The sequence below is a fragment of the Sus scrofa genome, chromosome 9, assembly GCF_000003025.6.
Source record: "Sus scrofa isolate TJ Tabasco breed Duroc chromosome 9, Sscrofa11.1, whole genome shotgun sequence".
Classification (NCBI taxonomy): Eukaryota; Metazoa; Chordata; class Mammalia; order Artiodactyla; family Suidae; genus Sus; species Sus scrofa.
Genome location: NC_010451.4, coordinates 17980536 through 18004570, shown reverse-complemented (window position 1 = coordinate 18004570; position 24035 = coordinate 17980536). Strand labels below are relative to the sequence as shown.

Sequence of the window (24035 nt, the reverse complement as noted above, 5' to 3'; positions counted from 1 at the left end):
AAATAAGAAGGAAAAATTAAGAGTATACAAGCCAAGATGGCTAGGAATCTTGAAATCATCTCATAGAGAAAAATCTAAAAGTGTTAGAAATGCTTATTTGAAGGAGTAGAAGAGAAGATACCATGAACACCTCAGCCGTTCAGTGCCTGCTGTGGATAGGCAGGTGTTATACTGAGAAAGCAAGAACTTTCCAATAACTGTGGCTGTTCTATTGAAGAGCATATCTCCCACATGTGTGACAGGCACGTCAAGCTAATCTCATACAAAATCAAACTCAGTTATATTTTCCTATTCACATTCTTATACACATATGCACTATTTGATTCTGTTAACAGTACGATCATCCTGTCAGTCAATGATAGAATTCCATTCTTTCTCTCCACCACCCTCCTTCTGACACCGAAGTCACTCTTCTTGTGAAGGTTTGTTTGGAAATTCCAGGAGAGAGTGTAAGTACTCATTTACCCTGGAAAGCTCAAGCCCCTTCTGTCTAGGAGCTTTTAACTTTCAGAAGAAATTCCTGCCCATCCAGATCACCAGGATCAATTCTGGAGTTCCTAGTGTCCTCTCTATAATTTCCTCTTATTCATTCCTGGATATTTTGCCTCCATATGTGTTAAATGCATATCCATTTCTTAATTCCAATGGCCACTGTTAAATTTTAGACTATGGTGGTTTCCCATTAGTATCTCTGCCTATAGATTTCCTTCTTTTTTTTTTTTTTCTATTCAGATTATTTTCAGGTTTGCCCTCTAAGTCATAGGTGTTACCATCCCAATGCTTCACACCCCCTCTTAACAGCCCTGTAGAGCTCACCACTACCATCAGAATAAAGACCTCTTGACATGGTATTCATTCCCCACCATGATCCATCCTCAGCCAGCTTCCTGGCCTCTTCTATGGCCATTCTGCTCTGGTTAAGGCAAAGCACTCCAGGTTCCCAGAGCACAGCACATATCATTGGCCCTCCATGACCTGGAAGATGCTCTTCGACATTCTCCAACATATACACATACATCTCCCAGATCCAGTTTATATGGTTCGTCTATCAAATAAACATGGAGATTTATTGGAAAATGTTATTCATATGAAAAGAAGCCAAATGGCTGTATTTGATTTCACCATCTTCTTTTTTATCAGTATTTACTGAGTATACTATTAGGGAATCAATAAGTTCTCCCAAGCATCTAACACAATCCTTGGTGTGTAGTAAGTGCCCAGTTAACATCTATTAGATGTAAAAAGAACATATAAGAAATGAGAAGGTCAACTCATGTTAAGTATCAGTGAAACAACAAGAGGAATATCCAGCTTCATGGAAGAAAGTAATGGTGTTTTGATTATGTTGCATTTGAGATGCCAGTAGGATAACCAATAAGACATACTCTATTTTTAAGAATAGTGGGAACTTAATGCAAGTACATGAAGAAAAGGAATGTAAACCAAAAGAGAGAATAAAATCATATTAAGAGAGAGCAGGAAATGATAGATACAGGTATTCAATCAAGAGAAAGGTGGAGAGAGAAATATGATAAGGAGAGATGTGAATTCTTCAGAAAAGTAAGTGAAGAATGAAATAAAATATTGAAAATACACTGGGAGGTATTTTAGTGATGGATGGGACCTTACAAGTCATATTAAATAAGTTTACAAGTTTGTTAATAAGAGACACAAAAAACTTTTTGGGCTTTCCATTAAAATAACATAGATTTAATATTACATTTTGGAAAGGCCACTTACCTTGCTTTTCATTGCTTCAGAGAAGGAGAAAATTTTTTTAAAAAATTGTCACCACCAGCTAGGTCTTTTGTGTTACATGTGTAATAATACAATTTCAACTCAGATGCTCAATTTTTTCAATTTAATGCAGCAATAGGAATGCATCTTTCAGCACCATTCTAATGCCATTTTTTTAGGAAACAACTAAGGGTTTTTCACTTGGAAGATCAGAGTGTTCTTAGAAAAGAGGCTATTCTCTGGCTCATTTTATTCAATAACAGCATGATTTAGAAAGGGAATAGAACTATTACCTCTTTCTGAGTCTTAAAAGGTCTCAGTAAGATTTACCTCCACAGTCACCTACTTGGCACCTCAGGCAAGCTACCTAAGTACAGAGTTGGTGCCATAGGTTTCCTGCCAGGCAACAAGGACTTCTTCCCCCATCACCAGTGCTATGACACAGTACTGAGCCTTCCTCACTCTCACCCTACTCACCCATGTGTTTCACTTAAATCCACATAAATGTCCTAGGCTCACTAATGAAGTGGTGTGCATAGGGCAGAGAAGTCCCTCTATTAAATTTTCTTCATTTTTTAATTTCTTTTTTAAAAAATTCATTGAAGTGTAGCTGATTTACAGTGTTGTTAATTTCTTCTATACAGCAAAGTGATTCTGTTATACATATATATTCTTTTTCTTATTCTTTTCCATTATGGTTTATTACAGGATATTGAATATAGTTAACTGTATGTATATATATATGTGTGTGTGTGTATATATATATATATATGTATAGATATAGATTCTATATATAATGGTTTTCGTCTGCTAATCTCAACCTCCCAATCCATCTTTCCCCCTCCCCCTCCCGCTAGGCAACCACAAGTCTGTTCTCTATGTCAGTGAGTTTGTTTCTGTTTAGTAGATAACCTAATTTGTGTCATAGTTTAGATTCCTCATATACATCATATCATATAGTATTTGTCTTTCTCTTTCTTACTTCACAGTATGATCATATCTAGGTCCATCTACATTGCTGCAAATGGCATTGTTTTATTCTTTTTATGGCTGAGTAGTATTTCACTATGTGTGTGTGTATGTGTGTAAATACCACATCTTCTTTATTCACAAAACAACCTTCATTATATACAGATGGCCAACAAAAACATGAAAAAATGCTCAACATCACTGATTATAAGAGAAATGCAAATCAAAACTACCATGAGATATCACCTCACACCAGTCAGAATGGCCATCATTAATAAATCCACAAATAACAAGTGCTGGAGGGGCTGTGGAGAAAAGGGAACCCTCCTGCACTGTTGGTGGGAATGTAAACTGGTACAGCCACTATGGAGAACAGTTTGGAGATACCTTAGAAATCTATACATAGAACTTCCATATGACCCTGCAATCCCACTCTTGGGCATCTATCCAGACAAAGCTCTACTTAAGAGAGACACATGCACCCGCATGTTCGTTGCAGCACTATTCACAATAGCCAGGACATGGAAACAACCCAAATGTCCATCAACAGATGATTGGATTCGGAAGAGGTGGTATATATACACAATGGAATACTACTCAGCCATAAAAAAGAATGACATCATGCCATGTGCAGCAACATGGATGGAACTAGAGAATCTCATACTGAGTGAAATGAGCCAGAAAGACAAAGGCAAATACCATATGATATCACTTATAACTGGAATCTAATATCCAGCACAAATGAACATCTCCTCAGAAAAGAAAATCATGGACTTGGAGAAGAGACTTGTGGCTGCCTGATGGGAGGGGGAGGGAGTGGGAGGGATCGGGAGCTTGGGCTTATCAGACACAACTTAGAATAGATTTACAAGGAGATCCTGCTGAATAGCATTGAGAACTATGTCTAGATACTCATGTTGCAACAGAAGAAAGGGTGGGGGAAAAATGTAATTGTAATGTATACATGTAAGGATAATATATACATATTTTGTCTTTTTGCCATTTCTTGGGCCGCTTCCTCGGCATATGGGGTTTCCCAGGCTAGGGGTCTAATTGGAGCTGTAGCTGCCAGCCTACGCCAGAGCCACAGCAATGCAGGATCCGAGCCGCATCTGCAACCTACACCACAGCTCACAGCAACACCAGATGGTTAACCCACTGAGCAAGGGCAGGGATCGAACCCGCAACCTCATGGTTCCTAGTTGGATTCGTTAACCACTGACCCATGATGGGAATTCCCTCAGCCCAGATTTTTGGGTTGAGCTGAATGAACTGTTTGTATATTTTGGAAATTAAGCCCTTGTGGGTCACATTGATTGCAAATATTTTCTGACATTCCATAGGTTGTCTTTTTATTTTCTTTATGTTTCTTTTGCTGTACAAAAGCTTTTAAGTTTAATTAGATCTCATTTGTTTATTTTTGCTTTTGTTTCTATTACTCTAGGAGATGGATCCCCAAAAAATGTTGCTTTATGTCAAAGAGTGTTCTGCCTATGTTTTCTCTAAAAGCTTTATAATATCTAGTCTTATTACATTTATATCTTTAATCCACTTTGAGTTTATTTTTGCATATTAGAGAATATTATAATTTCATTCTTTTACAGGTAGCTGTCCAGTTTTCCCAGCACCATTTATTGAAAAGATTGTCTTTTCTCCATTGTCTATTCTTGCCTCTTTGTTGTAGAGTCATGACCATACAAACTGCATGAGTTTTTTTCTGGGCTCTCTATCCTGTTCCATTGATCTATGTGACCATTTTTGTGACAGTATCATACTGTTTTGATTACTGTAGCTTTTTGTAGAATAGCCTAAAGTTATGGATCATGATCTTCCAGCCCCATTTTTCATTCTCAGGATCCCTTTGGCAATTCTGGGTCTTTTGTGTTTCAACACAAATTTAAAATTTTTTTGTTCTGGTTCTGTGAAAAATAGTGGAAATTTGATAGAGATTGCATCAAATCTGTAGATTCCCTTTGGTAATATGGTCATTTTGACAACATTGTTGCTTCCAATCTGAGAATGTTGTGTATCTTTCCATTTGTTTGTGTCATCTTCAATTTCTTTCACCAGTATCTTAAAGTTTTCAGAGTACAGATCTTTTTTGCCTCCTTAGGTAGGTTTATCCCTAGTTATTTTATTCTTTTTGATGCAATAATAGGATTGTTTCCTTAATTTATCTTTCTGATGGTTCATTGTTAGCATGCAACAGATTTCTGTGCATTAATTTTGTATGCTGCAACTTTACTGAATTCAGTGATGAGCTCTAGTCATTTTCTGGTACAGTCCTTAGGATTTTCTATGTATAGTGTCGTAGTACCTGAAAACAGTGACACTTTTACTTCTTCCTTTTCGAATGGATTCCTTTTATTTCTTTGTCTTCTCTGATTGCCATAGCTAGGACGTCCAAAACTATGGTGAATAAGAGTGGTAAGAGTGGGCCTCCTCATCTTATTCGTGATCACAGAAGAAAGGCCTTCAGCTTTTCACCATGGAGTATGATATTAGCTGTGGGTTTGTCATATATGGCCTTTATTATGTTGAGGTAGGTTCCCTCTATGCCTACTTTCTGGAGAGTTCTTACCATAAACGGATGTTTATTTTGCCAAAAGATTTTCTGCATCTATTGATATGATCATATAGTTTTTATTCTTCACAATTTGTTAACATGGTGTATCACACTGATTGATTGAAGATACTGAAGAATCCTTGCATCTCTGGGATAAATCCCACTTGATCATAGTGTATGATCCTTTTACTGTACTGTTGGATTCAGTTTGCTAGCATTTTATTAGGGATTTTTACATCTCTGTACATCAATGATATTGGCCTGAAATTTTCTTTTTTGTGTGATACTATTGTCTGATTTTGGTATCAAGGTGATGATGATCTCACAGAATGAGTTCATGTGTTCCTTCCTCTGCAGTTTTGGAATATTTTCCTAAGAATTGGTGTTAACTCTTCTAAACAGTCAGTGGAATTCACCTGTAAAGCCATCTTGTCCTGGACTTTTGTTTGTTAGTAGTTTTCAGTTATTGATTTAATTTCAGTACCAGTAACTTGCCTGTTCATTTCTTCTATTTCTTCCTGATTCAGTCTTGGGAGATTGTGCCTTTCTAAGAATTTTTCCATTTCTTCTAGAAGGTCCATTTTACTGGGGCATAGTTGCTCACAGTTGTCTCTTATAATCCTTTGTGTTTCTGTAGTATCAGCTGACACTTCTTTATCATTTCTGATTTTATTGATTTGAGTGCTGTCTTTTTTTTTTTCCTTGATGAGTCTGGCAAAAGGTTTATCAATTGTGTTTATCTTTGCAAAGAAGTAGCTTTTAGTTTCATTGATCTTTTCTTGTTTTTCAGTCTCTATTTTCCTTTTCTTTAACTTTTTTTTTTTTTTTTTGCCACACCCATGACATGTGAAAGTTCCCAAGCCAGGATCAAACCCACACCACAGCAGCAACCTGAGCAGCTGCAGTGACAATACTGGATCCTTAACCCAATGTGCCACAAGGGAACTGCCATTTTATTTATTTCTGCTCTGATATTTATGATTTCTTTCCTTCTACTAACTTTGAATTTTGTCTTTCTCTAGCTTCTTTGGATGTAAGGTTATGTTGTTTTGAGATTTTTGTTTGTTTCCTGAGATAAGCTTGTATCTCTGTAAATTTCCCTCTTAGAACTGCTTTTGCTGAGTCCCACAGGTTTTGGATTGTCATGTTTTTATTTGCATTCATCTCTAGGTATTTTTTTATTTCCTCTTGATTTCTTCAGTGATCCATTTGTTCTTTAGTAGCATTCTGTTTAGCCTCCACATGTTTGTTTTTTGTAGTTTTTTTTCTTGTAGTTGATTTCTAGTTCACTGCATTGTGGTTAGAAAAAATGCTTAACATGATTTTAATTTTCTTAAATTTCCAAAGCTGATTTTATGACCTCACATGTGATCTACCTTGGAGAATGTTCCATGTGCACTTTGTAGAAATGTACACTTTGGTGCTTTCAGATGAAATGCTCTATAAATATCAATTAAGTCCATTTGGTATGATATGTTATTTAAGGCCCGTGTTTCCTTATTTTCTGTCTGGATGATCTGTCCATTGATATAAGGTGGTTGCTAAATCCCCTACTATTACTGTGTTACTCTCAATGACTCCTTTTATGTCTGTTAATATTGCCTGATATATTGAGGTGCTCCTATATTGGGTGCATATATATTTACAATTGTGATATCTTCTTCTTGGATTGATCCCTTGTATTTACAATTGTTACCATTATGTAGTGGTGTTATCTCTTGTAACATTATTTTAAAATCTATCTTGCCTGATATACATAATGCTACTCTGGCTTTTATTTTTTTTAATTTCTGTATGTCTGGAATAGCTATTTCTATTCCCTTACTTTCAGTCTGCATGTGTCTCAAGATCTGAAGTGAGTCTTTTATAGTTAACATATGTATAGGTCTTATTTTTGTATCCATTCGGCTAGTCTTGTGTCTTTTGGTTGGAGCATTTGATCCATTTACATTTAAGGCAATGATCAATAATGTGTGTTCTTATTGCCATTTTGTTAATTGTTTTGGATTTATTTTCCTAGGTCTTTCCCCGCCTTCTTTCTTCTTTTGTTCTCTTGTGAGCTAGTGTTTTGTTTTGACTCTCTAGTGTTATGTTTGGATTCCTCCTCTTTTTTGTGTGTGCATATCTGTTATAATTTTTGGTTTGCAGTTACCATGAGGTTTTTGTATAGCATATATACATGGCTTCTTAAAATTGCTGATCTAATTTCAAATGCACTTTAAATATCCTGCCTTTGTATTCTCTTCCTCTCATATACCTTAACTGCTTATTGTAGATAGAGATGATTTTTCTAGTTTTGTATTTTAACCTCCCTACTAGCTTTGCATGTGGATGATTTCCTACATTTACATTGTTTGCCTTTACCAGTGAGCTTTTTCCTTCTAAAATGCTCATGTTGCTAGTTGTGACCTTTTCTTTTTTGCCTAGAGAATTCCCTTTAACATTTGCTGTAAAGCTGGTTTGGTGTTGGTGAATTCATTTAGCTTTGGAAGCTCTAAGTTTTAGCTGTACTTTCCTCCCTTACTTCTTTCCACTGTCCGGAATTCCATCTAGCTGGCCTCTCTGCCTGAGGAGGTGAAAGAGTAAGGTAGTTGTTTTCTGTAGTGTCTTAGTTATGATGGAACTAGCAACGTGCTGTGTATATAGACAATAATATGGAAAAGATAGGACCTACATGGTCCCAAAGGGAAGATATTTGGTGGGGTTTTTTTTTAGATACCACTTGTTATCACTATCAGGTAGCTTCTGATGTCACTGTAGGCGCTGCTCAAATGGGACTGTCGAGACGTAATAAAAATTCCTTTGCATCCACAGGACTTAACTGTTGGATAATTCACCATATTTGTCTTGGAATGGTAAAAGGGTAATTATGTGTTGTGAAAAGTTCTATTTGTTCCAAATTTACCTGCTAGGAGAAACTGGCTGACTCTGCATGTGTGATATACAAGGAGTTGGGTTAATGAGCACTTCGTAGTACCTTTTGCATTTAATCAAAGTGTCACTAAAACATTATGAAGGACATTATTGAAAGAATTTAGGGGGAAATAAGAAGGTAATAGAGGTAGTGATAAGTGAAGTGAGCTTACTGAGTATCTCTTTGTCTTCATTATGTGGGCCAGGTTAATGGTGAGGAAGCTATCAGTGATTCCAGCTACTCGTTAATCTTGGTTAGTAAGCATCATTGATCTTACGCAAGAAATGTTGGTGCTTTCTAAACCACTGGAAGACAAATGGTAAAGGAAAAGGTTAAACAGGTTAAGCAAAAGAAATATAATTAGCAAATAAACACATAGAAAAAAATGGTCATTCTCGTTAATAAAGAAATACTTATAAATCTGAAGTATGGAGTTCCCGTGGTGCAGTGGTTAACGAATCCGACTAGGAACCATGAGGTTGCGGGTTCGATCCCTGCCCTTGCTCAGTGGGTTAACGATCCAGCGTTGCCGTGAGCTGTGGTGTAGGTTACAGACGCGGCTCGGAACCCGCGTTGCTGTGGCTCTGGTGTAGGACGGTGGCTACAGCTCCAACTGGAACCCTAGCCTGAGAACCTCCATATGCCGAGGGAGCAGCTTAAGAAATGGCAAAAAGACCACCAAAAAAAAAAAAAAAAAATCTGAAGAGTTATTTTGTACCTATCAAGCTATAAAATTTTTAAAAACTATAGCATCAGTGTTTATAAGATTGTGGTGAAACTGGCACACACACACACACATATATATATACAGAAGAGATAATAAAATGGTCTGAAAAGTAATAAACTTGTGGAAAGTAATTAATAACATAACTCATAAAACATAACCTAATGGATGTTTCCATTTTGGGGAATACATTCAAAGGAAATGCTGAAGTAAAAGTAAGTAATTGATATCAATATATTCATTGCACTATTGTTTATAATATTAAAATAATAGAAATAACACAAATATCCAACATAAAAAGACAATTAAATAAACTACATCTTCTGAAGAAGTAACATTATCTAACACCAAAATAATCGTTATGGAAACCCTATCAGAAATGATTAAATTATAATGTAAGGGGGAAATTGTAGAATATGAAGCTACACGAGGTATTGTTTATATAAAAGGATATGAAACATGGAGACATACAGAGAGTCAGTAGCATAAAGTAGAAAGCACACTTGGCAACAGGAGAGGCTTTAGTTTGAATTCTGGCTCTATATTTGGAAACTGTTGGTTTCTGACACATTATTTAAGTGTTATGTATTTTGTTTCTTATGTATAAAATGGGGATATTCATATTTATCGGATATCTATGAGAATTAAATTAGATAATGCTGTTAAGCCTGAACCAAAGCAATGGAATATGTGAATTTTTTAGCTTCCCCTTATTTTGATTTCTATTTAATCAATAGAAATTGATTTCTATTGTTTTTACAATAGAAAACACATTTTAATTTGATATTAATCACCAAAGATATACTTACAAATCTACCTGTGGCTAAATGAAGTGATCTAAATTAGAATTATTTAGTTCTAAACATCTCAAAGTGCTTCTCTGCTTCATCATATTGATTTATTTTTTTGTTTTGTTGGGGGTTTTTTTATTTATTTTTATTTGACTTTTCTAGGGCCACTTCCCCTGGCAGGCACATGGAGGTTCCCAGGCTAGGGGTCCAATCGGAGTTGTAGCCACCAGCCTAGCCAGAGATCTGGGCCACATCTGCGACCTACCCCACACAGCTCATGGCAACGCCAGATCCTTAACCCGCTGAGCGAGGGCAGGGATCAAACCAGCAACCTCATGGTTCCTAGTCGGATTCGTCCACCACTGCGCCACTACAGGAACTCCATCATCATATTGATTTATTTAACAAACATTTACGTAGCTCTTACCATGTAACAAACACTATTCTAAACACTGTATTGACTCCTTGTAAGAACCCTGTGAGGAAGGTACTGTTACCATCCCAGTCTTATAGGTAAGAAACCTCAAGAAACTCAAGCAACACCTCTTCTCACCCATAATGACCAAAGTTGTGAATGAAAATCTGCAGTCCAAAAGCTTGGCTTTCTGTGGCATTGTCAGTGTTTTCAGGGTATGTGCTGAAAAGCCTTAGAGTTGTATAAAGGTGCCTTGTGTTCTGCAAACATTTTACTGGGGTTTGTCTTTATACATATATTTGTATATACAATCTTCATACACTACATACATACATAACTAAGGTTACAACTAAAATATTAAACTAATACTACAAACTAAAATTACATGTTGAAATACGTTTTATCGTGCCCTTTAACACCTAAGAACCCTTCAGCATGTCAGTTTTTGCCTTTGGGCTGTCATGTGCGTATCTCATATGAAAGTCTCCCTTTATCGCTTTTTAACTGAAGTATATTCTGAGATTTGCAAGGCAAATTTGTTCTAAGCTGAAAAACTGTTACCATTTTTGGAAGTGGTACAACATGATAATTAAGAAGAATGGCTCTAGAATCAGTCTAGATGTCATTTGAAGTATAGGTATTTACCAAATGACTTTGGGAAAGTTTCTGAACTTCCCTGTACCTTAATTTCCTCATCTGTCAAATGGGACAGTATATACCTCATGGAGCTATAAGAAATAAAGGCTATAGACATATGCTTAGAAAAGTAACTCAGGCAACTAAGTGCTCAACAAATGTTAGATATTCTAACTTCTATTGTAACTCCTTACCTGAAAAATCAGTCTTTTCTTATTACCATGCAACCAAAATAAATATGGAACTACATTAAATTCTAAGGTCAATATGCAACTGGAAATTCCATTTTTCCAGTTTTTGTGTTTGTCCAACTCCTGGATTATTTTTTATTATTTTTACAAATGTTGAAAATTTGAACAAACTTATAGCAGTTAAATACTACTCCAATTTGAAATTTTTCTCTGCTTAAAATTTTGTTAGAAAAGAAATATTCTGCATTTTTAAAAATGCATTGCATCCTAATGAAATTTATGTTTTTATGCTCTATGTTCCAAGCAGAAAATTACATCTTCCAAATATGTTTGTTTCTTTTCACATCTACCTTTCATTTAAAGCTTACTTTTGAATAATACATGTCAAAATCAAATTATGAAGATATATTAACCCCTCATCTGGTAGAAAGATATAGTACCCCTTATCTGGTAGAGTGTTATATATTTTGGTGGATGGTTCTGCTTATCACCAAAGAACAGTCATTTAGTCTCTACTGTGTTTCTTCCAAGATTGATTATTTTCTTGACAATAGGACTGATTCAAATATGCAAAGATACTTTAAATAAATGATCTGTGTTTGTTTTTTCTTTCTTTTCTTGCAGTCATTCCCAACATAGCACTGCAACCCGCCAGCCTTCAGTGACTCTCCAACGGGCCATCTCCCTGGAAGGGTAAGAATAATATGGAGTCTTCTGTTAAACTAAGCTGGGTAGCCTTGTCACTCTAAGCATAAGTCCATTTGTTCCTTCCTTTCTCCCTTCCTTTCTTCTTCTTTTCTTTCTGTTGGCAAATATCTATGATTATGTTATATGACAAGCACTGTGCTAGGTACTACATTTAACAAGTCAAATAAGATCTCTTCTTTTCTTTCTGAGGGCACACTGTCTACTGAGAGTGACAGAAGTGCAAATACTCACCTGCATATAGTGTAAGCATCACACAGGAGGGAGGATCCAGGACTAGGTAGGAATGGGTATCAAAGAGGGATGGGGAAACAGGTCAGTATGGCTTCAGAGAAAATATAACTCTGAAGCTGAGAACTGAAGCATCTGTGAGTATTTGCCTGAAAGATACTGGAAGGAAAGTTACTCTGAGCAAGAGAAAAATCACATGCAAAAACTTGAGCACTTAAGCAGACATGAGGTGTCAAAAGGCCACTCAGTGATTCAGTACTGTGGCATAGGGTGTGCCAGGCAGTGGAGCAGGAGGTGAGAATGGGTATGTTGTATGGGCAAGCTTACGTGTAGAGAACTTAGCTGATGGGGCTGAAGAGGGTTCAGATTTCCCTCCACTTGCCTTACAATTGCAACTGGTTTGAGAACATTTAATTACTCTATAGAAATTAAATCATTTTCTTCTTCCAATATCAGTTACTAACCATGCTTTGTTCAACCCTATTTCCCATCCAACATAATTAAGACTAGGGTTCCACCAAAGTGTTCTGGAGTTGATAGAGCTGTGGTCTACTCTCTCCCATACCACTCTCTAGCATCTTCCTTTCTCTTAGATTTCTCATTTGGTGGTACTGAGGTTTAAAAGAGAGAGAAAGAGAAAGAGAGAAAGAAAGAAAGAGAGAGAGAAAATGAAAGAAGAAAGAAAGAAAGAAAGAGAAAGAAAGAAAAAGAAAAGAAAAGAAAAAGAAAGAAAGAAAGAAAGAAAGAAAGAAAAGAAAGAAAGAAAGAAAGAAAGAAAGAAAGAAAGAAAGAAAGAAAGAAAGAAAGAAAGAAAGAAAGAAAAAGAAAAGAGAAAGAAAGAAAGAAAAAGAAAAGCGAAAGGAAGGAAGGAAGGAAGGAAGGAAATGTCATTTCCTTACCATTCTCCTGTGGCTGTCCCCTTTCTATTGGTTATCACTTGTTATGTAGCCCTGATGGATAGAGAAACAAACATGCACCAATGCTAGGATACTCAAGCAACTCCATCAGCATGTGGTCTCTCCTGGGAGGCTCAGCTAGATCTTCTGCAAACTCCCCAGCAGTAGTGCACTGTAGCCTTGTGTTGCACTCACCACTTTGCCCAAGATGCATCAATTCTTCACAAGCCCATAGTCCCCCTTTCTTCATTTGTCCTCAGCATCTTCAAATGTGGGGCTTGCAGATGAGCAATATCCATCTTTCCCACCCCTTTGGTGGAATTTACCAAGACTAGTCCTTGCCTGCTCTCTCCCTGCCTGACCTTCTCATCTTCTCTTCCCAGGGCAAGTCAGCAAACTCCATGACCAAGCAAACACACACCCAGAGGGGAGATGTTAGTCCTTCTTTCCTGGAACAGCATAAATGTTATGAACACTTTCATGGGGCTCCCTTTCTTGCCTTTAGCTAAAAAAATCCACTGAATGTCCCCAAATCTGTGGGAACATGTGTAAAAGGAATGTGATCTCTACATGAACACTGCCCTCTCCCCAAAGAGGATACCTTCTCCTCCTAGTCCTCTTCTGATTTTGATGGTAAAGAACATCAAACCATTTTAGTTCCTCTATTAAAAAGAAAAAGAAAACAAAAACCGAAATAGGAGTGGTTGATTAAATAGAAACTAAGCTCTGGAGAATTAAGTTAACTCTTTTCTCAAAAGCACGCTACTATCTACATTGCAACATTTTTTATTCCATTAAAAATATATATACAGAGTTCCCGTGGTGGCACAGTGGTTAACGAATCCGACTAGGAACCATGAGGTTGCGGGTTCGGTCCCTGCCCTTGTTCAGTGGGTTAACGATCCGGCGTTGCCGTGAGCTGTGGTGTAGGTTGCAGACGCGGCTCGGATCCTGCGTTGCTGTGGCTCTGGCGTAGGCCGGCTGCTACAGCTCCGATTCGACCCCTAGCCTGGGAACCTCCATATGCCGCAGGAGCGGCCCAAAAAATAGCAAAAAGACAAAAAAAAAAAAAAAAATATATATATATATATATATATACAAGTTCTCAATCAGTATTTCTTAGTATTTGGTTCTTTAATAATAGGCATATCATGTATCCTCACCAAACTCCCTGAGTTTAAATCTAGGCTCAGGAATATGACAGAAAGTTACTTGGTTTCTTTTTAAAAAAAATTATTATAGTTGATTTACAACATTCTGTCAATTATGCTGTATAGCAAAGTGACACAGTTATACATATATGTACATTCTTTTTCTTATATTATCCTCCATCATGTTACATCACAAGTGATTGGATTTATTTCCCTGTGCTATACAGCAGGTTGATTGGTAGAATTCTCCTGTGAAGCCATCTGGTCCTGGACATTTGTTTGTAGGGAGCATTCTTATTACATATTTAATTTCATTTCTAGTGATTGGTCTGTTCAATTGATCTATTCCTTCTTGATTCAGTTTTGATGGGTTGTATGTCTCTATAAAGTTGTCCATTTCTTTGAGGCTGTCAAGTTTGTTGGCATATAATTGTTTGTAGTATTCACTTATGTTTTTTCTATTTCTGCAGTATCCATTCAGATTTCTCCTTTTTCATTTATTATTTTGTTTATTTAAGCTATTTTGCTCTTCTTCTTGGTGAGTCTGGCCAGAGGTTTATCAATTTTGTACCCTTTCAAAGAACCAGCTCTTGGTCTTATTGATTTTTTTCTTTTTTTTAATCTATATTTTATTGATTTTCTCTCTTATCTTTATTATTTCCTTCCTTCTGCTGACTTTAGGTTTTGTTTGTTTTTCTTTTTCTAATTATTTTAGGTGGTAGGTTAAGTTGTTGATTTGATATTTTTCTTCATTTTTGAGGAAGGCCTGTATCACTATGAACTTCCCTATGTGGCATCCTATAGATTTTGAATGGTTGTATCTTCATTATCATTTGTCTCGAGGTATTTTTTAATTTCCTTTTTGATTTCTTTATTGACCCATTGGTTTTTTAGTAGCATGTTGTTTAGTCTCCATGTAGTCAGTTTATTCTCATTTCTTTTCCTGTGGTTGATTTCTAGTTTCATGCCATTGTGGTCAGAGAAGCTACTTGAAATCATTTCTATACTCTTAAATTTGTTGAGGTTAGTTTTGTTCTCCAGTATGTAGCCAGTCCTTGAGAATGTTCCATGTTCACTTGAAAAGAATGTATATTCTAATTTTTTTGGATGTAATGTCCTGAAAATATCAATTAAGTCTAACTTTTCTCTTGTGTCATTTAGGATCTCTGCCGTGTTATTTATTTTCTGTCTAGAAGATCTGTCTAGTGATGTGAGTGGGGTGTTAAAGTCTACTACTTTCATCGTACCCCCATCAGTTTCTCCTTTTATGTCTGTTAGTATTTGTTGTATGTATTTGGGTGCTTCTGTATTAGGGGCATATATATTGATGAGTGTAATATCCTCTTCTTGAATTATTCCTTTTATCATTAAATAGTGTTCTTCTTTGTCCTTCTCTGCCTTTGTTTTAAAGTCTATTTTGTCTGATATGAATATTACAACTCCCATTTTCCTGTCTTTTCCGTTCACATGAAATATCTTTTTTCATCCCCTCACTTTCAATATATGTGTCCTTTCCCCTAAGTCTCCTGTAGGCATCATATTGTAGGCGCTTGTTTTTTGTTTTTTTTTTTTAATCCAATTTGTCACTCTATGCCTTTTGACTGGAGCATTCAGTCCATTGACATTTAAGGTAATTACTGATAAGTATTTATTTATTGCCATTTTAAACCTTATTTACTAGTTGATTTTATGTTTCTTCTTTGTTCCTTTTTTTTTTTTTTTTGGTTGCATGATTTCCTCTTATTTTATGCTTGTTTCCTCTTCTGTTGGTTTTTGTGAATGTATTGTTTGGTTCTGATTTGTTGTTGCTCTGTTCAAGTTTGTTAACCTCTTCCTATATCTTCTTGCTTTAGCCTGATGTCGTAGGGGCTCAAACACATTCTATGGAAAAAAAAAAAAGTCTAGATTTTCTTACTTTCCTTCCCCACATTTTATGATTTTGAGGTCCTTTTTTTAACATCTTCATATTTATCCTTTTGCTGTTCCTTGTGTTTATCGTCAGTTTTACAATAGTTTTTTGTTTTTGTTTTTTTTTCCTTTTTAGATCTGTATACTGGCTTATTTAAGTGAATACTTTCCAAGTGTGACTTCCTCCATTCTATTTCTTCTTACTTCTTTTTTATTTAGAGGAGACCTTTCAGTATTTCTTTTAGAATGGGTTTAGTATTGCTGCATTCTTTTAGTTTTTGTTCACTGGAGAAATTCTTTATTTCTCCTTTTATTTTAAATGATATTCTTGCTGGGTAGAGTATTCTAGACTGCAAAATATTCCTAAATTAGCCCATTTTATATTATCCCATGGATCTCTTACATTGCTTTTATGTTTTTTCATTTGGTTTTCTGTCTGCTGTCCTGAGTGGCTGATTTCCATTTTTCTATCTTCCGAGGGTGATTTCCCTTATCATGTCTTCCAGGTCACTAATTCATTCCTCTACATTATTCATTCTGCTCTTCAGTGCCTTTAACTCAGCTTGGTTCTCTGCAAATGAATATTCTAATTTTTCTTGGCTCCTCCTTATATTTTCTAGTTCCTTTCTAAAGTAATCTGCATTAGTGTTCATATCCACTCTTAATTCCTTCATATTCACCCTTAATTCCTTCAGTATTTGGTATGGGGGCTGTTTTTGATTTGGATGCTTGCTGTCTCTTTCCTCAGTGTGTGCAGGCTCTTATCCCTGTGCTGGTTTATGGTCTGCAGTTGCTTCTAGGGAAATGGAAGAAATGGGCAGGGCTAGTAGCCAGTGCCTGGTTGCTGGGCCCTTGACAGTGGCAGGGACATACAGGGAGGTGGCACAGGCTACTCCTGATTGCAGGGCCATGGGAAGTGGCAGTGACTCTCAAGCAGGTCTAGCCCGTGCCCAGAGCATTTGGCAATGGTAGCAGCAGGGTGTGTGCATTACCAGGGGAGTAAGAGCAACAGGGGGTAGTGCTCAATTACAGTGTCCTCCACTATGCCAACCTCTGAGGTGACTAGGACCATAGATGGTGCCTGTTCATGGATCCCTAACGGTAGTGCGCCACATCCACCTCTGGAGTCTGACATGGCTTCAGTGGTTTGTCCCCACTGACCTTAGCCTGTGCAAGAGGCACCCAGCAGCCCATAGCCTGCATAAGAGATTCCCTGCTTCCCAAGAACCCATGTGTATGCAGAGAGAGATACTCCTACGGTGGTCCACCCCTCCTCTGGCCCTTCCCAACAATGGTGCCTTGTTTTTCCTATGGGCCCAGTCTGCTCCCTCACTCCCTTGTCTGTGACACTCCACTCCCCAGCTGGTGGCACACAGCTCCCTAGCCCCTCAGGCTTTCTCCACACAGCCAAACCTAGTCCTCTCCCCTAAACTGACCTTTGGAGTCCGAGTCTCAGCACCCAGCCCCCACCTAAGCATCTCAGGCTGTGATGTCCAGGGTGGAATACCAGTGGTTTATGTGGTTCTCTCTCTATTTTGCTTCCCTTAGTCCAGCCACTGCATTTTTCTCCAGAGTTTTGAGGTCCCTCCATTTCAGCTGATCCCGTCAGTTAGATGACTTCCCAGGGTGCAGGTTCCGTTCCTTTTTCACAACTCCGACTCGAGAGTCTTGGTCCCATACTGACTCTTTTTTTTTTTTTTTTTTCCTATTCTCTCTCTTTTTTTTTTCTCTTTGTTCTACCCAGTTATGTGGACATTTAAGGTCCTCAGCCAGCATTCAATAGATGTTCTGTGTGAATCATTCTACATGAACATTTTTTTTAATGTGTTTGTGAGAGAAGGTGAGCACCATGCCTTATTCCTCTATCATCCTGAAGCCATCTCTGCTTGGTTTCTTTATACCTCAGTTTCCAAATCTATAAAATGGAAATACTGATGGTATGTCCCTATAGAGTTCTTTCAGTAATTAAAATTACACACATATATTATTTTTCATAATAGTACTAGCATTATATGTACATTTGCTGTAGTACTTGTTGCTGCTTTATACATAATATAATTCATTAGGCATGAGAGTTTCTCATTTATATTAAGTAAGCATTTGTAAAAAGTCAGGGGCTGGTATCTTTGCTATATTCTACAGAGGCATATTACATGGATAATAATCACTTGTGCAAACAACTCAAATCATTGTTTGAGCTTCCTCATTGCTCAGTTAATATTTACATTAAAATATTTTAATTACCAAGATTATACTTAAAAGCTTTTTAAACACAGCAAAGAATAACCTAAGCCTTTTCTACATATCAGCTTGTCCTCAGCTCCAAAAGAAGGCATTTAGGAACAGAATTTTAAAATGTTCGTTGGGGAAATAACTATTAAAAAATAATAATAAATAAATAAAAATTTTCTTACATTTCATATATATATAATATATATAAATAATAATAACAAGAAAATAAATAAATAAATAAATAAAAATTTTCTTACATTTCATATATATATATAATATATATATATATATCTTGAAAAGTTAATGCAAAGAGACCACTTAACACAGAAGAGGAAGCAGCCTCCACAGCCTGTGAGCTTTCTCCACTTGGGTTTGAGAACATCCATCACTCGGCACTTGCAGTACAAGTTTGTGCAGCCATGTGACTGTACCCTCCTCACTACCCTCCTCAGTTTCCTCTTTCTAGAAAATGTCATAGTTTAGGAAAACTATTAAACAACGCTCAGTTACTTATCACATCCTCCAAAGGACTCTGATAGGTTTTGAATTCTGCATTTTAAATTGCATATGTGAAAACAGCCCAGGAAAAGACATCCAGAGTTAACAACAGAATAGGACAGCACTTCATCAAGAAAACACTGATGGGCTGTACAGCAGAAATTAACACAATGTTGTAAATCAAGTATACTTCAAAAAAATTAAGATAAACAACAACAACAAAGACCATTGACAGGGATAGGAGTCTTTGGTTTGAAGAAGAAAGTTTCATTAGGAGCTTAATGAGATTTTATTCAAAATGTGCAATTTATTAGGGATAAAAATGTATAAATTTATGAACAATCCTGCAAGCGAAGAGAAAAAAAACTAACATTTAAGTGCTTATTACGTACCATACACTCTTTCCATCTCATCTGAACTTTTTTCCAGAAGAGTCCTATGAAATAGGCATCTTTTTTCCTAAAAATTGATCCTCAGGTTAGGTCATTTTCCCAAAGACCCTTACATAGAAAATAGCTCAGCCTAGATTTGAAATCAAATTTGACTTCAGTGTACAACTCCATCCCTTATAATGTGACATAAAAAGGTTTGAGTTGCAAAACACTGGTCACACCATTTAAAAACCACCTTCCAGCTAAGTTAGACATAGTGAAGAATCTCCTAGGATAAAAAATGATACAGAAGTAGAACTGACTCTAAGCCTAGAAATCACTAAAAAGAATGCCTAATCCACAATGTGGAGTGATTCTGGAGGCCCACATGCAGGCTAAGTGGCTAAGGAGCTATTTGTGGTAGAGGCAAGGGTATGGGGGCTGAGTTTACCACCTACCACTGGTCTCCACCTCACCCTCCTAGTTCCTTATAAAGACCTCCTTTGGCAGCACAGGGTAGCTATCATTCCACAGTTTAGTCATTACATAAAGAAGCCTTCCTCTGGCTATGCTAAATAATGGCATTTCCTTCTATTTCTAAACCTTTTCTTTCTTTCTGCTTATTCACAAAAGCTTATTAGCAGTTTGCCAGTAAGCATTTTGCACTATTTTCCACTTGAGTGGAATGACCTCTGTGATTAATGGAATCACTAATTCTAATTCTCTGCTAATGTGAAGGCCTTACCCTGACGTCATGACACACAATGACTCTTTTTCTGAAAAACAAGAAATGGTATCTTCAGCATGTCCCATTGTTCCAACTGGTATAAAGCAGTTTGCCTCATAGCTGGTGAAAAATGCACTATGAAAAATATTCTCTTCCCTCCAGTCATGGAAGAAAACTGACTCTGGAATCAAAGAATTAGTTCTGAACCCTGCCTTCTCTGCCATCTGTTGTTAATCTGAAAAAGGACCTATTCCTTCCCTAAGCTTGAGCTTCCTCTTCAGCCAAAAGGGATAGAAGCATAGGATTCACCAACTTTCTGTAAAAGGAGTGGGTGCATATTAGACCCTCCGTAAGTACTAGTTAAATATATACTGGTCCAAGTGTTCTGAGAAAAACAACACTTGTTTATAAAGCCTACATTAATTTAAAGAGCCACATTGAATACTTGTTATTAAATACTTATCTATGTATCTATTTATGCAAAACATTTCTGGATACAAAATAAAATATTTGAGGTAGAAATAATCTCGCGTTGCTGAAATACTTAGAAGGGGATACCTCAGTAATTCTCTGCAAAGCTCAGAATATTCAGATTTATGCTCTATGTGCCCAGCTTCCCTTCAAATACATAGATAATGTGGCATGCAATCATTGTCACCAAATACATAGTAGGAGAGTTATTTTTCATTTTACATAGGCCATGGGCCTTTAGCAGGTTTCCCATTAAGGTGTTAAACCACTGAGCATAGGCAATCAGTTGAAATTGGAAATTTCATTATTTCAAAACTCTCTTTCTAATGCTTTTGAGAAAAGCAACTACATAGGATATTTATAAAAGTGAATGTACTTTAAAGGACCATATGTTTATATATTTTCCACCTAAGTTGCTATTTACTTGACATAAAATAAGTGGAAATATTTCAGATTTCCAGTTAATCTGATCCATGGAGACAACAAAACCGTCTAATTGAGCCTCTGCTTAGAGTTACTGCTGTTTTTTAAATTGATATCTGTATCATCTATAATGATGCCAGACATAACGAGGCAGAATAACATCCCCAGAATAACAGTGTGAGCTCCTTGTTTCGGGTTCAAGTTGACAGACTGAAGTTGGCACCTTAATCTCTTTTTCCTCCTGAGACTACATTAAAAAGAAGATAATGGAATTTAAAAAAAAAAAAAAAAAAAAAAAGGCAGTCCCATAACGGTAAAGGAAATGAGAGGGGGTGTCAAAGGCCAAAAGATTTCAATACCCTTCTGGATGACTGAAAGCAGATGAAAGGGTATTGACTGAAAGAACAGAGTCAAGTAGCCCCAGCCTTGGGTCACCTGTAGAGGAAGGCATGTGCAGCCCTGGGAGCACCTTGCACATGGTATTCTGTGTCACTGCCATCTCCTGGAGATGCATTTCCAGGGATGTCACCTACAAAAAGGCCCACCACAGTGCAGCAACACTGTATGGAGAAGCCCACCGGCAAGGAGAGACCAGAGAGAAGCTAAGAAACTCAGACTTCAAAGTGGTGACAGCACATGGGACTGAAAGCCATCTGAGGATAAGATAAAAGAGGCCCCCCATTCTGCATACAGAACAGGGCCTGTACTTACCACCAGTCAGGAATGGAAGGCGCTGCTGTGAACAAATAGGATGCCTCTTCTGGGGAATCTAGATAAGCTCATGTGCCTGGTGCCCCCAACACCAGAGACCTATATCATGTGCCAGCCAGGGGAATGGTTTGGGGTTTGCTTCACTAACTTGAAGGTTTTCAGTAAAGAAAACCTTTGCCCTTATATGCAACACTCCTGAGGCCTTTCTACCGCTCCATTCTTCAACAAAAACAACAGCCACAGATACCCAATATTTTAACAAACCTACAAACTGACAGAAACAAGATGAAAACACACATGCTAAAAACTATCCTCAAGGAGAGAGTAATTCTGGGGATAAAATAGAATTTAATGAAATGCAGTTGAGCCTTACACGATGTGAATTTGAACGGTGCAGGTCCACTTGAAATACTGCAGTACCGTACTACTCACAGTGGGTTGAATTCACGAATGTGGAGGAAGCTCAGATATGGAGGGCTGACTATAAATTATACTCAGATTAACCCCCTTTGTTTAAGGGCCAACTATTCTAGTACATGCATGTTTAGCAGTAGGGAGTTAACCACTAGAATTAAAATTGAAATGGTTAAAAGTGATTGTCTCGGGGAAAGCCACATAGGAATCGCAGGGGAGGTGATACAAATTCCCTTTTGAAGAATGTATTTGGAAGTAGACAGGGCTTTAAAAAAGAAGAAGAAAATCATGTGCACAAACCTAGAAGTACTATGCTTGCTAATGCTGCAAAGACTAAGTATCTTTAACCATTCAAATATCTTCCTTTCATCTAGCAGAGAGCATCTGCTATCTTATCTTACCTTAGAAAATGATTTCAGCAACAATTAAAGACACAGAATTTTCTAGTAACTAGCATTTTCACCTCAATAAAACAGCTGCCCTCAAAGGTGTGGTCTACTCTCCGTGAATTTCATTATAGAGTGAACCGTTTGTCTAATTGCCCCCAACGAAGAAAATATCTCCCAAATCCAGATATCGGTAAATATCCCACAGAGGATAAATAAGTGGTCCGGCCTATAAACCAATGCATCTAAGGGAACCCATCCTCTCTCAGGCTAACTGGTCTGTGGTGCTACCGTGGTCATTCTTACTCAGTAGAACAGGCCTGTCTCTATAGGGATAGCCACATACCTCTATTTGGCAAAAGAGACCCCCTCTCCAACTCTAAGGCCACAAGAGGCTCTTGAAACCATGCACTGGTGGGGCCAGGGAGCCTCTGGTGTTCCTGTATCGGGGCTGAACAGGTGTACTTATCCCAGGAACACTCTGGGAACAGGATCATAACTAGAATCATTTTCTCTCATGTTTTCTACCCAACTCCTTTTGCCTGCATAGGAGAAGCTTTTCTAAAACAGCTAACATGCTTCAGATTTCCCAGAATGATGCTGATTTAAACTAGTCTTTTTCAGATGGCCAAAAAGCATATGTAAAGGTGCTCAGCATCAGTAATTATTAAAGAAATGCAACTCAAAGCTTCAATGCGATACCACCTCACACAAGTAAGAATGGCCATCATCAAAAAGTCTACAAACAATAAATGCTGGAGAGAGTGTGGAGAAAAAGGAACCTTCCTACATTGGCGGTAGGAATATAAATTGATACAACTATTATGGAGAACAGTATGGAGGTTCCTTAAAAAACTAAATTTAGAACTTCCATATGATCCGTCAATACCATTCCTGGGCATCTATCTGGAGAAAAGCATAATTTGAAAAGATACATGCAGAGTTCAGCATGTATTCATTGCAGTGCTATTTACAATAGCCAAAACATGGAAACAACCTAAATATCTATTGACAGAGGACTGGATAAAGAAGATATGATACATACATACAATGGAATATTATTCAGCCATAAAAAAGAATGAAATAATGTCATTTGTAGTAACATGGATAGACCTGGAAGTTATCATATTAAGTGAGGTAAGCCAGACTATTAAAGACAAATATATGATATCACTTACATGTGATATCTAGTAAAAAAAATGACACAAAAGAAACTAAAACAGAAACAAAGATTTCAAAATTAAATTTAGGATTATCAAAGGGGAGACTGTGCAAAGGGGAGGGATAAATTGAGAGGATGGGATTAACATACATGTACTACTAGGACCTACTATATAGTGCAGGGAGGTTTATTCAATGTTCTGTAATAACTTATAGTGAGGGGAGAATGGGTATATGAATATGCATAACTGACCCACTTTGCTGTAAACATGATGCTGATACAACATTGTAAATCAACTATAGCCCAATAAAACTTTTTTAAATTAAAGCATACAATTCAGTACAAAAAAAAATAATAATAATAATACAGAGTTCCCATCATGGCTCAGTGGAGACGAATCTGACTAGCATCCATGAGGACTCAGATTCGATCCCTAGCCTCACTCAGTGGGTTAAGGATCCGGCGTTGCCATGAGCTGTGTGGTATAGGTCGCAGCTGAGGCTTCGATCTACCATTGCTGTGGCTGTGGCACAGGCCAGTGGCTGCAGCTGCCATTCAACTCCTAGCCTGGGAACCTCCATGTGCCTCCAGTATGGCCCTAAAAAGACACACACACACACAAGTAGTCTTCTTAATCTAAGTGCCTAGATATTTATTTCCAAAATATATGGTCACTGTAGAAAGTAGAAGCATTATTGACCTAAGAATCGGGAGCCCTGGGTTCTAGGTTCAAGTGTGTGTTTTTGAGCAGATCTTAGTTTTTCCTCATGTGCAAAATGGTGAGGTTAGGTAAACAATGTCTTAGA

The 24035-nt window shown here is 37.2% G+C and overlaps 1 protein-coding gene across 17 annotated transcripts in view; it reads left to right on the top strand.

Annotated features, from left to right (window-relative positions):
- DLG2 (discs large MAGUK scaffold protein 2) overlaps positions 1 to 24035 on the top strand; it is a 1971427-nt gene that overhangs the window by 1542847 nt on the left and 404545 nt on the right. For all 17 annotated transcript variants that reach the window (XM_021102325.1, XM_021102305.1, XM_021102303.1 and 14 more), the window contains one exon: positions 11568 to 11636. In XM_021102325.1, the coding sequence (XP_020957984.1) occupies positions 11568 to 11636 (69 nt within the window). The remainder of the gene's footprint in view (positions 1 to 11567; positions 11637 to 24035) is intronic.